We start from the raw sequence: 12,800 nt of genomic DNA, 5'->3' as shown, positions 1-12,800 counted from the left end.
GACTCATGCTGGCATACTGACTTGCAACTTGACTCAGACTTGCATGTGACTGTGACTCTCTTCAGGTGGAAATGTCATAAATCTTCCATCTTAAAACGTTAAGCATCAACTCCTAGTTTTAAATCAGTGATGTGGACGCAGTTCGCTTCTTATTTTGAACCAGTTTTACAATTAGAGAAAACAACTGAAAATATAGTTGCAAGCAACAATGATCGGGCCCAAGCAATGGCGCCATCGCCACCCAGGCGCACCAGACACAGTGGGCACAGTGGGTACATGCATTTAAAGGGGAAATGCCAAAAGGACAAGGGTGACAATTTGGGTCTAATGAAAGTGATCACAGCAATGTCCACTGAGGGGAAAAAGACAACTGTGTCTCCATCTAAACTATATAAGGGCAAAAGTGTCAGTTTGGGTATAATGAAACAGAATGTCCAGTGATGTCCAAAGGGACAATGACTCTCCCTCTAAACTGTATTGCTATATCAGGTTATATACATAGAGAGTCACCCAGAAAAATGTATACACATTTCAGGAAAAGAAAAATTTGTATAAATATTTTATTACTAAATTTAATGCTATACATTATATATTGATATAAATGATGATATGATGTTAATTTTAATAATATTATACAAATATAATATACATCATGCTATTTTTCTTTTCCTGAAGTGTATATACATTTTTTGGTTGACTCTATATAAATTGTGAACATGAAGCCATGTTTTAAAAATAAATAAATAAAGGGAAAAGAGCTTCATCCATCTAGTGGACATAGTCTAGTACTGCAGCAGTCAGGCCAAAACCATGTCTGATGAACGTAAAAATTTGTTGTGAGCCAATTGAGCATCACAAAATCATGAAACTAGGCCAACTTTCTTACAACTAGTTGTTCTTTCTATGTGAAATGTTTTGAAACATTTGGACTTTCTACTGTTAAGATATAAGAACATTAATTTTCTTCAATTATGTCCTCACCATAGCAACATCATTCACAATATCACAAATTCCTTCACAGTTTGACATCAGTCATGTCCTGACATTATTCTGACCGATTTTCAACCAAATCAGGTGAAAGGAAGGGAAAACATTAGATTTCTAAAAGTGACACACTTCCTGCTGCCAGTTGGTGGCGCTATGACTGACACTCACAGTAGTCATGTCCGTGTGATCAGCTTTCTTCTCTTAACATAAATTTGAGGTTTGATTTACATCACTCAATGTACACCGAAGTTATTAGCCACTTCCTGTTTCGTTTTATTCGCCATAAGTTTAAGGGCTTCTCATGGATGAACTGTTTGAGATCAAAAATCCCTCATCAACTTTAGATCCTCAATGTCTTGATCATATTAGCCTGGGTTTGGTGGCGGTTATAATAATGTCTTGATCATATTAGCCTGGGTTTGGTGGCGGTTATAATAATGTCTTGATCATATTAGCCTGGGTTTGGTGGCGGTTATAATAATGTCTTGATCATATTAGCCTGGGTTTGGTGGCGGTTATAATAATGTCTTGATCATATTAGCCTGGGTTTGGTGGCGGTTATAATAATGTCTTGATCATATTAGCCTGGGTTTGGTGGCGGTTATAATAATGTCTTGATCATATTAGCCTGGGTTTGGTGGCGGTTGTATCAATTCCCTAGGAGGAGTATTTCAAATCCCATTGGGTGTGTGTTGCAAACGACTCAAAATACCTGACTTCCTGTGGATTAGCCTTAATGACATGCAGTGTGAAAGTTGTTCAGTTCAATGAGATCTAAGTCTGTCTGCTGATTTTCATGAGTTTTTGAGCATGTTAAGATCCCCAAAAGTGCCCGGATGATTGAAAAAATAAAATAAAATAATAATCCTTAGAAGAACAAGAGGGCGCTCCGCACTGCTAGGGCTTGGGCCCTAATTAGAGCAATCTCTGAAACTATATTATAAATGTGAGTATACAGCAAGCAATTCTTCTGTTCCTCATATGATTGATGGGGTGAAAGCAAGTATTAGGACATTAGCATGACCCCATTGGAGGTTCTCTTAGTTTTGGAACAGCAATTTTTTTCTAGATTTTTTCAGCTCCATAGCCCTGCTTCCATGCTTCCATTGCAGAAACCTCTTTGAAACTTTTTGAATATCCTTTGCTAACCTGTTGTGTATGTTACAGTTTGGATGCAGATGTTTGGAAGAAGTTCCTTGCTCGACCAGCTCTTCCCTTTATCCTCAGACTGTTGCGTGGTCTGGCCACTCAGCATCCCCCTACACAGGTACAGTGTCTTTGAAATGGTCGAGAATATTCTGCTGTTGCTTACCTACTTCAGTTTGAGTAAGATGGTATAGAATCTCACCATGCATTTTCTCTTGTGTTCTTTAGATGCTGATTGGAACGGACTCGATAAGTAATTTGCACAAGCTGGAGCAGGTGTCAAGTGATGAGGGAATAGGCACGCTGGCTGAGAACCTTCTGGAAGCCTTGAGGGAGCATGCTGAAGTGAACCTGAAAATTGACGCAGCCCGAAGAGAGACTCGAGCGGAGAAGAAGCGGATGGCTATGGCAATGAGGCAGAAAGCTCTGGGCACATTAGGAATGACCGTGAGTCTCTTACAGTATGGCCCACCCATGTGTAGTGACTGTTGCTACGTAGGTCATGCAGCTAATAAGCTTGCATCCATAAGTGTACCTTTATCTCTGAGATATGAATGTTGTGTTTCAGACCAATGAGAAGGGGCAGGTTGTGACGAAGACATCTTTACTGAAGCAGATGGAGGAGCTTGTAGAAGAGCCCGGTCTAACCTGTTGTATTTGCAGAGAAGGTTACAAGTTTCAGGTACCCATGCTGAGCTCTCATTTGTGGTTATAAATATACGTTTGTATTACAAAACATCTCTCTGTGTTACATGTGTAAAGCAACTTGTGTTTCTCGCACAGCCGACTAAGGTCCTGGGTATCTACACGTTTACGAAGCGTGTGGCTCTGGAGGAGTTTGAGAACAAACCACGCAAGCAGCAGGGCTATAGCACTGTCTCGCACTTTAACATAGTCCACTATGACTGCCACCTTGCTGCTGTCCGGTACACACACACACACACACACAAGCAAACCCCCAAAACTTGCTTGTCTCTCATATTGTGTAGCTTAGACAAGGCTCGGGCCTGACCATTTTCTCTAATCTTTGTGTCAGGCTTGCTCGAGGGCGTGAGGAGTGGGAAAGTGCTGCTCTACAGAACGCCAACACCAAGTGCAATGGGCTCTTGCCTCTGTGGGGGCCACATGTACCTGAATCAGCATTTGCCACATGTCTGGCAAGGTACACCACATTTTTTGCATCTGATTGTTTTTGCACTGATTTTTATTTGATGTTGAATGCTGAGTTTGTGGTGGTGTTATATTGGCTTGCAGGCACAACACATATCTGCAAGAATGCACAGGACAAAGAGAGCCCACATACCAGCTTAACATCCACGACACCAAGCTGCTGTTCTTGCGCTTTGCAATGGAACAGTCTTTCAGCGTGGACACAGGGGGAGGAGGCCGTGAGAGCAACATTCATCTCATTCCCTACATCATCCATACTGTCCTCTATGTCCTCAATACGTATGTTCCTTAGCATTTGGATTTGAACCAATTTAAACAAACAACAAGCACCATGTGAGAATGTCTGTAAAAGTGCTATAGTTTAGAAATTCAAATCTTTGTTTTTTTTTAGCACGAGGGCCACATCACGAGAGGAGAAGAACTTGCAGAGCTTCTTAGAGCAGCCGTGCGATAAGTGGGTGGAGAGCTCATACGAAGTGGACGGACCACACTACTTCACTGTGCTGGCCATGCACATCCTCTCTCCTGAGCGCTGGAGAGCCACGCGTATCGATTTCTTACGTCGGCTGCTCGTCAATGCACATGCACGAAAAGTCTCACCAGGGGGCGCTAACAAGTAAGGCAAAGGATATTGGGCTAAAAATAAGGGTTTTTTTTGGCATGTCTTACATTCTCCTATGTAACAGATTGCTTTTAATATAAGCAGTTATCCTTCCATGTATTGAAGATTAAATATTAAAGGGTGGATTGTAATTTAGGCAGTGACTGTGCCTAGTTGACTGATAGCATTTGTTAGAATTGTACAATGAGCTCTATGTATTGTATGACATTGACTTCATTAGCATAATTAACCTCTTTGCTTTTATTCATAGACTCTCAGACAAAGCAGTGAAGGAATATGCAGTGTATCGCTCCCCACTTCTCTTCTGGGGCCTGGTGGACCTCATCTATGACATGTTCAGGGTACGAATATATAATTTTCTTTAAATGCCTATTATTTGTACCTCAGTCTGTATTAACCTCTGTTTTTTTATTATTTATATCTTCTCAGAAATTGTATATTAAATGTCTTCTAATGAATTTTTTCTTTTTGAATATAACAGAAAGTACCCACCAGTAACACAGAGGGAGGCTGGTCCTTCTCGCTAGCAGAGTATGTGCGGCACAATGACATGCCAATCTATGAGGCTTCTGAAAGGGTACTGAGGGCTTTCCAGGATGAGCTCATGCCTGCCGAATCTTTCGCAGAATTCCTGGATGTTGTAGGTGAGTCGAAAGACATGCGTTCACTCCTGTAGGCTGGTTGATTCCTAAAATGACAAGGTTGGTTTAGATTATTACTGTCAAAAGGGAGTGCATTCTTTCAAACAGTATATTTTAAGCCTACGTTCCTCCTTTGCACGAGACTAATACATTGGAATAAAAGATCTCTGTCTTGGCCAGATAGGTTGGGATGTTCAGTGCAACAGATATTCTAAGACAGTACACAGCCAATCAAAAACACAACATGGTGATAATAACATCAAGTGGAAAACTACAAGTGGAGTCATGATAAAATGTTATGATAAAATGAGGTTTCAGAGAGCAGTCATTACTCTGTCCTGCATGATTACAGATGTTGTATCATATAGTTAACTGAAAAGCACGGTCTTTGTACGTTTCATGAACATGTTTTGAAGATGAAGTAATTGGTCATTTTTTGAAACTCTTCTGTCCCTTGGCAGGGCTTCTCTCAGACATCCCAGACCCTGATGGTTTCCTGCAGGACCTGTTGAACTCTGTGCCCTGATGGTGTCCAGCCTGTCTTTTCCCTGGGTGTGTGTCCAGCCTGCTCAGTGCAGGTGTTGCTTAAACATGGAGTCTGTCCTTTCCCCTGGACAATGCTACTGCAACTCCACAGGGACACTTTGCAATTAAGCTCTGGGCTCCCATATCTATCAGCTCACCCACTCTCATTCACCAACACCTCCTGATATTCACTCGGGTTTCTTCTTCTACGGCGTCTTCAACTATAACGCTCCTAAACTGGCAAATCATATATGTAGTCTGACAGGTAATGCATTTATTACAAATGTTTCTGTAACATCTAATAACACTGAAACATACCATGACCATACTGTTTTGATCCAACATGTTGCAGGTGCTTTGTTTAAGTAAATGTTTGGGAATTTAATGACTGTGTGAAACAACTTGTGGCTTTTATTTATCCCTTTTGATTTTTTTTGTTTGTTTTCTTTTGAGTTAACTTCCAGAGTGATGAAGAGCAGCAGCTTCACAAAAGTGTGAATTGATCTCTTAGTGTCATGCACTTTGTTTCTGGACATTTTGCGGTGTTCAGTGATTTGATTGTAATTTGCGAGAAAGACAAGGCCTTCCTACTTGGTTGAACATGCTTGTGTGAGGTTTCTTTCCTTGTCTAAATGTTGGAGAATGCAAGTTTTTTGAAATGTATGCCCGTTGAATTTGAATGCTTTTGTAATGGGGTTTTACCTTTCACCATGAAACTCGACTTTCAAGATAAAAGAATAAAAAGGCCTGCATCTTACTTCGGAAGCATTTTCTTTTCTTTTGCTTTGCTTTGTTTTCCCGGTTGGATTTTTGTTTCGGGTTTACAGCACTGGTGTTTTGTGGGCTTATTGTTTTTCTGTTGATAGTTTTCTCATCCCTATGAAAACATAAACCAAAATGTGCTGCAGACAAGATTTTCCCAAAACACATTTGTTTTTAAACAAGGTGCCACTGAAAGTAGTCTTGGTGACAAATTGGTAATATATCTCTATGTATACACGGTATATATACACCTGTAAAGGGTGATCTTGTACTCTGAGCTGAATGCATGGTGTGGAGTTTAAAAAAAAAATGAATAAAAGAATCCAGTTAGTGTTTATTCTCCTATTCCCGCTGCTATAATGTTCAACTGTTGCTGAATGTCCGCTTTTTGAATTATCTCAAATGAATAAAACTATAAGAATCCCACACATGACTCTCCTTGTTATCTGAGTAAATACTTAAAATGAAGATTATTGAGAAATTAAACAAGGAAGCTGCAATGATTCAAACAGTGGTATGATCATGAAGTAATTATTAAATACATCATTGTTTCACATCAGTCATAAAATGATCAGGAAAAGAAACCTAATGCACACTCCCTCAATCATTTCTAGCTGCTTTGATGTGAGAACAGAGATTTATTTCTAATTCTATTTCAACCCTCATATCTGACAGGGATGAAATGTATAGCGCTCTCATGCAGCCATCTTTCTTCTTGCCTTGAATAAAACAGCCCTAATGTACAAATTAGAGAGCTATCTGTGGTCGGAGCTACAGCTAGTCTGTCCTCCATGGTTGACGCCTCACATTTCCTATAATCTTGTCAGCAGAGGTCAGTGTAATTTTTAGACTTTTTGGAGGCCATTTGGAACTCCCTGGTTGCTAGGTTTGACTTGCTCATTAGCTTGCTTGCATTTTTTGTATCTTTCACCATGATGTTTTCTCTCCACTGTCCCCTTATTCTTTAAGCAAATTACTGACCTATACTGGAGCAGACTCTCCCACGAGAGCCTGAAAAATCACACCTGGAAACCATCTTTGTTGGTTGGTGAGAGCTGGAGGACCGTTTCAGAATTTCCTCTACTACATCAGAGTTCATACAATTAAAATGTCTTTAATCATTTTACAATACTGACCATTTTATTGGAGTAATAAGGGAGTTTTTTTTTTTTTTTTTTTTTAAACCAACTCAGCCTGTGCTAACCTCCTCCACTAGATTTTTCATGGTGGCCTGTGGCTGGACATTTCAGGTCCAAAAAAAAAGCTGTACTGTATATCATTAGTAAGAATGAAGGAATAAAATATAGGGACAATGTCTTCATAATTAAACAGTATTAAAAAAAATATGTATATAAATATCAATAAATGACCCACAGGTACATGATAGATAGATAGAAAATATATCAAATAACAAAATATTACACAGTTTAACAAAATATAGCAGAAAAATACTAAATACAGAGATTTAAGGAATAAATATGGAGAATTAGATGAAAAACATGATAAGTAATGTGCAATATTTTAATTTAATGGACGTTACAGTAAGGAAACGGATTCAAACTCTTCTATCAGAACCAAAAATTTGATATAAACAAGTAAAAATTGAAAAAATCGAAAAAGAGAGAGAGGAGGGTGTGTGTGTGTGTGTGTGAGAGAGAGAGAGAGAGAGAGAGAGAGAGAGACAGAGAGAGAGAGATGTGAGATGTGAGGTGTGTGTGTGTGTGTGTGTGTGTGTGTGAGAGAGAGAGAGAGAGAGAGAGGAGGGTGTGTGTGTGTGTGTGTGTGTGTGTGAGAGAGAGAGAGAGAGAGAGAGAGAGAGGAGGGTGTGTGTGAGAGAGAGAGAGAGAGAGAGAGAGAGAGAGGAGGGTGTGTGTGTGTGTGTGTGTGTGTGTGTGTGAGGCCTCCTCCTCCTGCCATTTCCCGTTTGGAGAAGCTTTTTTCAGCGGCTCGGAATGGGAGTCTCAGTACTGAGAGGTTTTCCAGCAGCAGCACATCACTGGCCTCGCTCGATACCGAGCAGACGGAGGTAAAGAGGAGGTAATAAGGAGGTAATAAGGAGGTTATAGCTGCGTTAAAGCTGCTTCGATGGCCGATATTTCACCGGCTGAAGCAGTAGGCTATAGCTTTGTATTTGTATGACTTTAAAGGGAAGGGAAGGGTGTGCACCTTGCGCTTCTGGACACAAAGATGAGATGACGCGAGTGGTTTTGATTGAATGAAACACTTCCAGTCCAGGATGGATGACTTCCCTCATGTTTTTCCTGACCAAACCCCTGGACTCCATCACATGGAAACGCCGTTACCTCGGATTATCGGTGCTTCCGCGGTGACGGGAGCCGGCCCAGGGGTGAGCAGCGCCTTACGGTATGATTTAGGCTCCAACATCCATGTCTTAAAAACGCTAAATCTCCGCTTCCGCTGTTTCCTGAACAAAGTGCATGAGCTGGAGCGCAGGAACAAGGTGTTAGAGACTCAGCTGCAGCATGCTCTGGACGAGTCTCGCTGCAGAAGCTTTCTAAGCCGGGAGCAGGCTATCCAAACGGACTACGAGCTCCCGTTTGCAGGGCCATTAGTCGAGGCGAGGGTCCCTGGTAGAACCTGGAGTTACGTCCATAGCAGGAGGTATGGAAGTCGGCTGGAGCTCCATCACGGGCCCGGAGTTTCATGGACGCACCCAGATGGAGTTGGTGTCCAGATCGACACCATCACCCCTGAGCTGAGGGCCATCTACAACGTGTTAGCCAAAGTGAAACGAGAGAGAGACGAATACAGAAGGAGGCAAGTTCAATTCCCGTTTCCAACTGACACACACACACACACACACACACACTTTTCTCAAATAGGGTTGACCTTTGAGCAAGTGTTCATCAGGTACAGCAAAACACTGCAACATGGCTCTTATAGCTCAGTGTTTACATTTAAATATAATCTAAACATTTACATCCTTCATGATTGTTCACTTTTACAGACAAAAATATGACTCCAGTGTTAGAAGTGAAATGTAGATGTATAGTGCAAGAACTTAACAATGCATAACATTCATCTTCAGTAAGCGTTTGATCCAGAACCTATCCCTGGGCATGAGTACTACACCCTGAACTGACAAAGCCTTTATTTATCACACATACATGACAGTTTCTTCACATCTCCAGCTTGTTAGGAAGTTTGAGTCAGAGAACAAGGTCAGTCAGGATCCAGCACTCCTGGAGCAGACAGGGTAGAGGGGCTTTTTCAAAGACACAACAGAGGCAGTGCTGGGACTTGAACCTTCATCATTCTGATCAGTAAGCCAGAGAATTCAGCCCGCACTTCTGACTTTGAAAAGGACAGAGTCAAGAATCAAATCTCCAACTATTCTTTATTAAGCATTTGCCTTTTACCTGAGAGTCTGGATCAGGTGTACTCACTCACCTGTCTGTTCTGCTAGACATCTCTGATCAGACGTCACATTCAGACGTCTTTAAATCAGTTCTGGAGAAGTGATGACATGACTTATTTCTACTTACGTCTTTTCTTACTCATTTCTCTTCAGTTTGCGGTCTTTTATGCGAATGAATTGCAATATCCAGGTTCAGAACTCTCTTTTCGATCCAAAAGCATATACTGCTTTCAAACCACTGTTTCTGTTTAATTGTGACTTGGATCTTGAAGAAAACTTGAAAGAAGTTTGTCTTTCTCCAGTGAATGATGTGAGTCACTGCATTTAATCAATCACTGGGGAAATCTATTGTGTGAAAGTCTTACTGTATCTTTAAGGCATTTCCTGTCTAGCCTGCCACTTTATATGACTAAATAATTTTGGCAAAGGTTACACATCTCACACACTTTTGATTTGGGTTTAAATCCGAGTAATACTTATTTTTTATTTTAAAGGGTTAAATGATCCTTTGTTGTCAGGGTTCAGCTCAGTATTGCCCCTGTTTTAAAACAATATCAAATAACTTATATTATTGAAGGTTACGTGGGCAGTAAAGCAGAAGTGGTCATGTTATGAGTCATTACTGGACATGTACAACAGTAGTAATAGCATGAGAATGTGAGATTTCGGGTAGCTGGGCAAGTCCAGAAGGTGATCCTTTTCCCAGAATGTTGTTTCTAAGGCTTCCCTCTGTTGACCTTTCAGCAAACTATTGTTAATAAAAAATAAATCGAAAGATTTATAATAAAAAAAAAAGGAGGCTGTTGAATGTTATATTGTGAAGCTGGATAGCAACATGAACGGGTTGTGTTAGATTAAATTTATATAATTAATGTATTTGACAAGTGCTTTGTTTCTTTATTTTAGCAAAGGTCATTCTCTTACATGATCTTATCTTCTCTGTCTTTAAATCCTTTGATTAAAAACACATTTATCTGCACTGTGGAAGCTCAGACAGCGGCACGTTTTGGCACGAGGACACTCTACATGATTCTCATCCACTTGCAGCTTGTCTGCATTTATATCTCACCAGTAATTGCAGAAGTGGGCCAGTCTATTGCAGTTTGAGCTACTGGCAGGATTCTCACATAACTCAGCAGCAGGAAATGGCCATCGAGCTGTTGAAGTACTGCCTGGCAAGATGGGCAGCATTAAAAATATATATGCCAAAAGATATTAAAGCAGTGCTATGCTTATCATGTTAAAATTTCTAAAGAATTTGATTAGCCAGAAGTCCTTTTTTAAAGTCTTATATTAACAATTCAATAACAAGTGGTTGAATATGATTCTTGTTAATCAGAAGGTTAACGTTGATTTACACCAGTGTTGTGAGTGTGATATTGCTTTTATACAACAGTTTTATAAATAAGAAGTTATACCGAGGAACTGATATTTCAGACACACTATAGACAAATAAGACAATAAGAAGGTACACTCACTGAAAACACTCATGTTCCTTTTCTTTTTCTTAATCTGACAAGTTAATATTTAAAGAAAGAAATTTTGTTTATGAAAAGTATATCATGTGCGTTGACCATCTCACTGTAAGTCTACTGTAGTAAAGATGTCAGTGGGATTATTGCTGGAATTGGAATTTTACAGTATGTGGCAAACGCCGACCAGTGAAGTGATACAAACAGTGAAACGGTCCAGTGTGTGGTCATACACACAGCACTCGTGAAACGACAATCATTCAGTCAGATTAGTAGACCTGAACTAACTGTTGATTGTGTGTGTGTGTGTGTGTGTGTGTATATATATATATTAGCATGTCAGCTGCAAATTGCATATTAATGCCCTTATTCAAATCCATTATTGTTTCTATAGTAATCATTAACCAGGACATGGAACATAAACATTTACATAAACATCTTGAAATTGTGTCTTTGTTGATATGGTGAAGGAGATTTTTGTTTGTGAGATGTTTAGTTGGCATTTTTGGAAGGTGTTAGCACTTTGTACAGTCAGAAGTCTTCAGCACAACAGAATGGACCACTTTTGCTCTAGTCGTACAATGATATCCTGGATTTCGGACGATAGCCAAGGTGGTTTGTTCAAAAGACATCATTTTTAGTGTCTTGTGATCACATTAGTAAAATCTTATAGCAGGGGTGTCCAATCTTGTCTAGAAAGGGCCGGTGTGGGTGCAGGTTTTCATTCCAACCAAGCAGAAGCTACACCTGATTCCAACTGGCTAATCACCTGATCTTGGCTTTCAGTAGACTCAGGTGTGGCTTCTGCACCCACACCGGCCCTTTGCGGATAAGATTGGACACCCCTGCCTTAGAGCATCTAAAGTTAAATAATCCTTTATGTTTATAAAGAGCAGCCCATTCCTGAAATACTTAGACCATTTCAAGCCCTATTTCTTTCTGGATATATCTTTGTTCCTTTCCCATCCCATCCTCCCACTTTTTACCCTCCTGATTTAATTTAGTCTGTGGTAGATCTGTGCTAGAACTGTCTGATCTACTGCAGACTTCACAACACTATCTTGTGTTACTTTTTAAACTTTATTACTTTCTCAGACTTGCTGTTTCTTAATGAAACTATAAAAGCATTTGATAATACATCCTCAAGCATGGCGGCACAGCCCTGCCTTAATTCGGGTGTACCCCTGGGATGGGGCGTTATCCATTCCTTAGATTTGTGACTATAATTGAGCACAGGCAGTAACTCTGTGATTCAAAGGTCTGTGTCCATGTTGGCTGGGCCTGCTTGGTCATAAAGCATACACACCTCTTGAGGATTGTCTCCTCACCCTGCCATATGCTATGGTGACCCTTCTGACTCAACTCGCAAGGTGGTGGCTGGACACTGCTGGACAGACAATATGTCAGACAGTGTATTGTGTGGAGCTGAGAATCAGTGTGATATCATTTCCTGGGAGGATGTGAGGGATATGGTGGAATCAGGGCAAACTCTGCATTGTATTTTAGCTTCTTGGCACCTGGGGGTCTGAGAGCTTTGGCTTTTAGGCTCTTTCCTGTTGGCTTTTCCTACTACCATCCTTTTGATTAAAGATCAAGTGAAATATGAAGTTGAAACATTTCTTTCATTCTGTCCAGGAAGTCCCAAAATACTATGCAGAAGGCCGTAACTTGTATGACCAAAAAACAAAGATATGGCACAATCCTGAAGGTCTGTTCCTGCATGAAGCTAGATTAATTAAAGTGTTAGGAATAGTTTATGTCCTTTACACGCTGGCTTTAGGGTGTAGTCTCTCTATTGCTAAGTGATGTGAATCTAGGCGAGTTCAGCCATCTCCTGGTCTGGAAACAGATGTGCTTTTCTAAAAGCCCCTAGGGTCTATGAATGCAGGCCATATACTTTGGCCAACTATTCATTTTTTTGACTCATGCTTTCCCCCGACTTTCAACCAAATCGTCTTGATGTTAGCTGTAGAGGTCCAGAGGTCTTGTGTATAATGCACTTCATCTATGTATTAAAAGCTTCATAACCATCCTTCCTTTTTGCAACCAAATATTCAATGTAATTTGGCTGATGCTCCAAGAATGTAGAAATTGCC

General features: G+C 40.4%; 2 protein-coding genes across 14 annotated transcripts in view; both read left to right on the top strand.

Annotated features, from left to right (window-relative positions):
• The window catches only part of ubr4 (ubiquitin protein ligase E3 component n-recognin 4), a 50,928-nt gene extending 44,649 nt beyond the window's left edge, over positions 1-6,279 (top strand). For all 10 annotated transcript variants that reach the window (XM_058409630.1, XM_058409627.1, XM_058409622.1 and 7 more), the window contains 10 exons: positions 2,155-2,254; positions 2,362-2,580; positions 2,702-2,815; positions 2,917-3,059; positions 3,170-3,295; positions 3,388-3,582; positions 3,695-3,919; positions 4,176-4,266; positions 4,407-4,569; positions 5,028-6,279. In XM_058409630.1, the coding sequence (XP_058265613.1) occupies positions 2,155-2,254; positions 2,362-2,580; positions 2,702-2,815; positions 2,917-3,059; positions 3,170-3,295; positions 3,388-3,582; positions 3,695-3,919; positions 4,176-4,266; positions 4,407-4,569; positions 5,028-5,092 (1,441 nt within the window). In that variant the 3' untranslated portion in view covers positions 5,093-6,279. The remainder of the gene's footprint in view (positions 1-2,154; positions 2,255-2,361; positions 2,581-2,701; positions 2,816-2,916; positions 3,060-3,169; positions 3,296-3,387; positions 3,583-3,694; positions 3,920-4,175; positions 4,267-4,406; positions 4,570-5,027) is intronic.
• Positions 6,280-7,740: 1,461 nt separating this feature from the next.
• Positions 7,741-12,800, top strand: part of iffo2a (intermediate filament family orphan 2a) — a 29,434-nt gene continuing 24,374 nt past the window's right edge. Inside the window, exon 1 of one of the 4 annotated variants that reach the window (XM_058410143.1) lies at positions 7,741-8,631. In XM_058410143.1, the coding sequence (XP_058266126.1) occupies positions 8,069-8,631 (563 nt within the window). In that variant the 5' untranslated portion in view covers positions 7,741-8,068. The remainder of the gene's footprint in view (positions 8,632-12,800) is intronic. The other 3 variants (XM_058410144.1, XM_058410145.1, XM_058410146.1) reach the window with 3 other exon arrangements.

The sequence above is a fragment of the Hemibagrus wyckioides genome, linkage group LG15 (genome assembly GCF_019097595.1).
Source record: "Hemibagrus wyckioides isolate EC202008001 linkage group LG15, SWU_Hwy_1.0, whole genome shotgun sequence".
Lineage (NCBI taxonomy): Eukaryota > Metazoa > Chordata > Actinopteri > Siluriformes > Bagridae > Hemibagrus > Hemibagrus wyckioides.
This window is presented reverse-complemented; position numbering and strand designations above follow the sequence as displayed.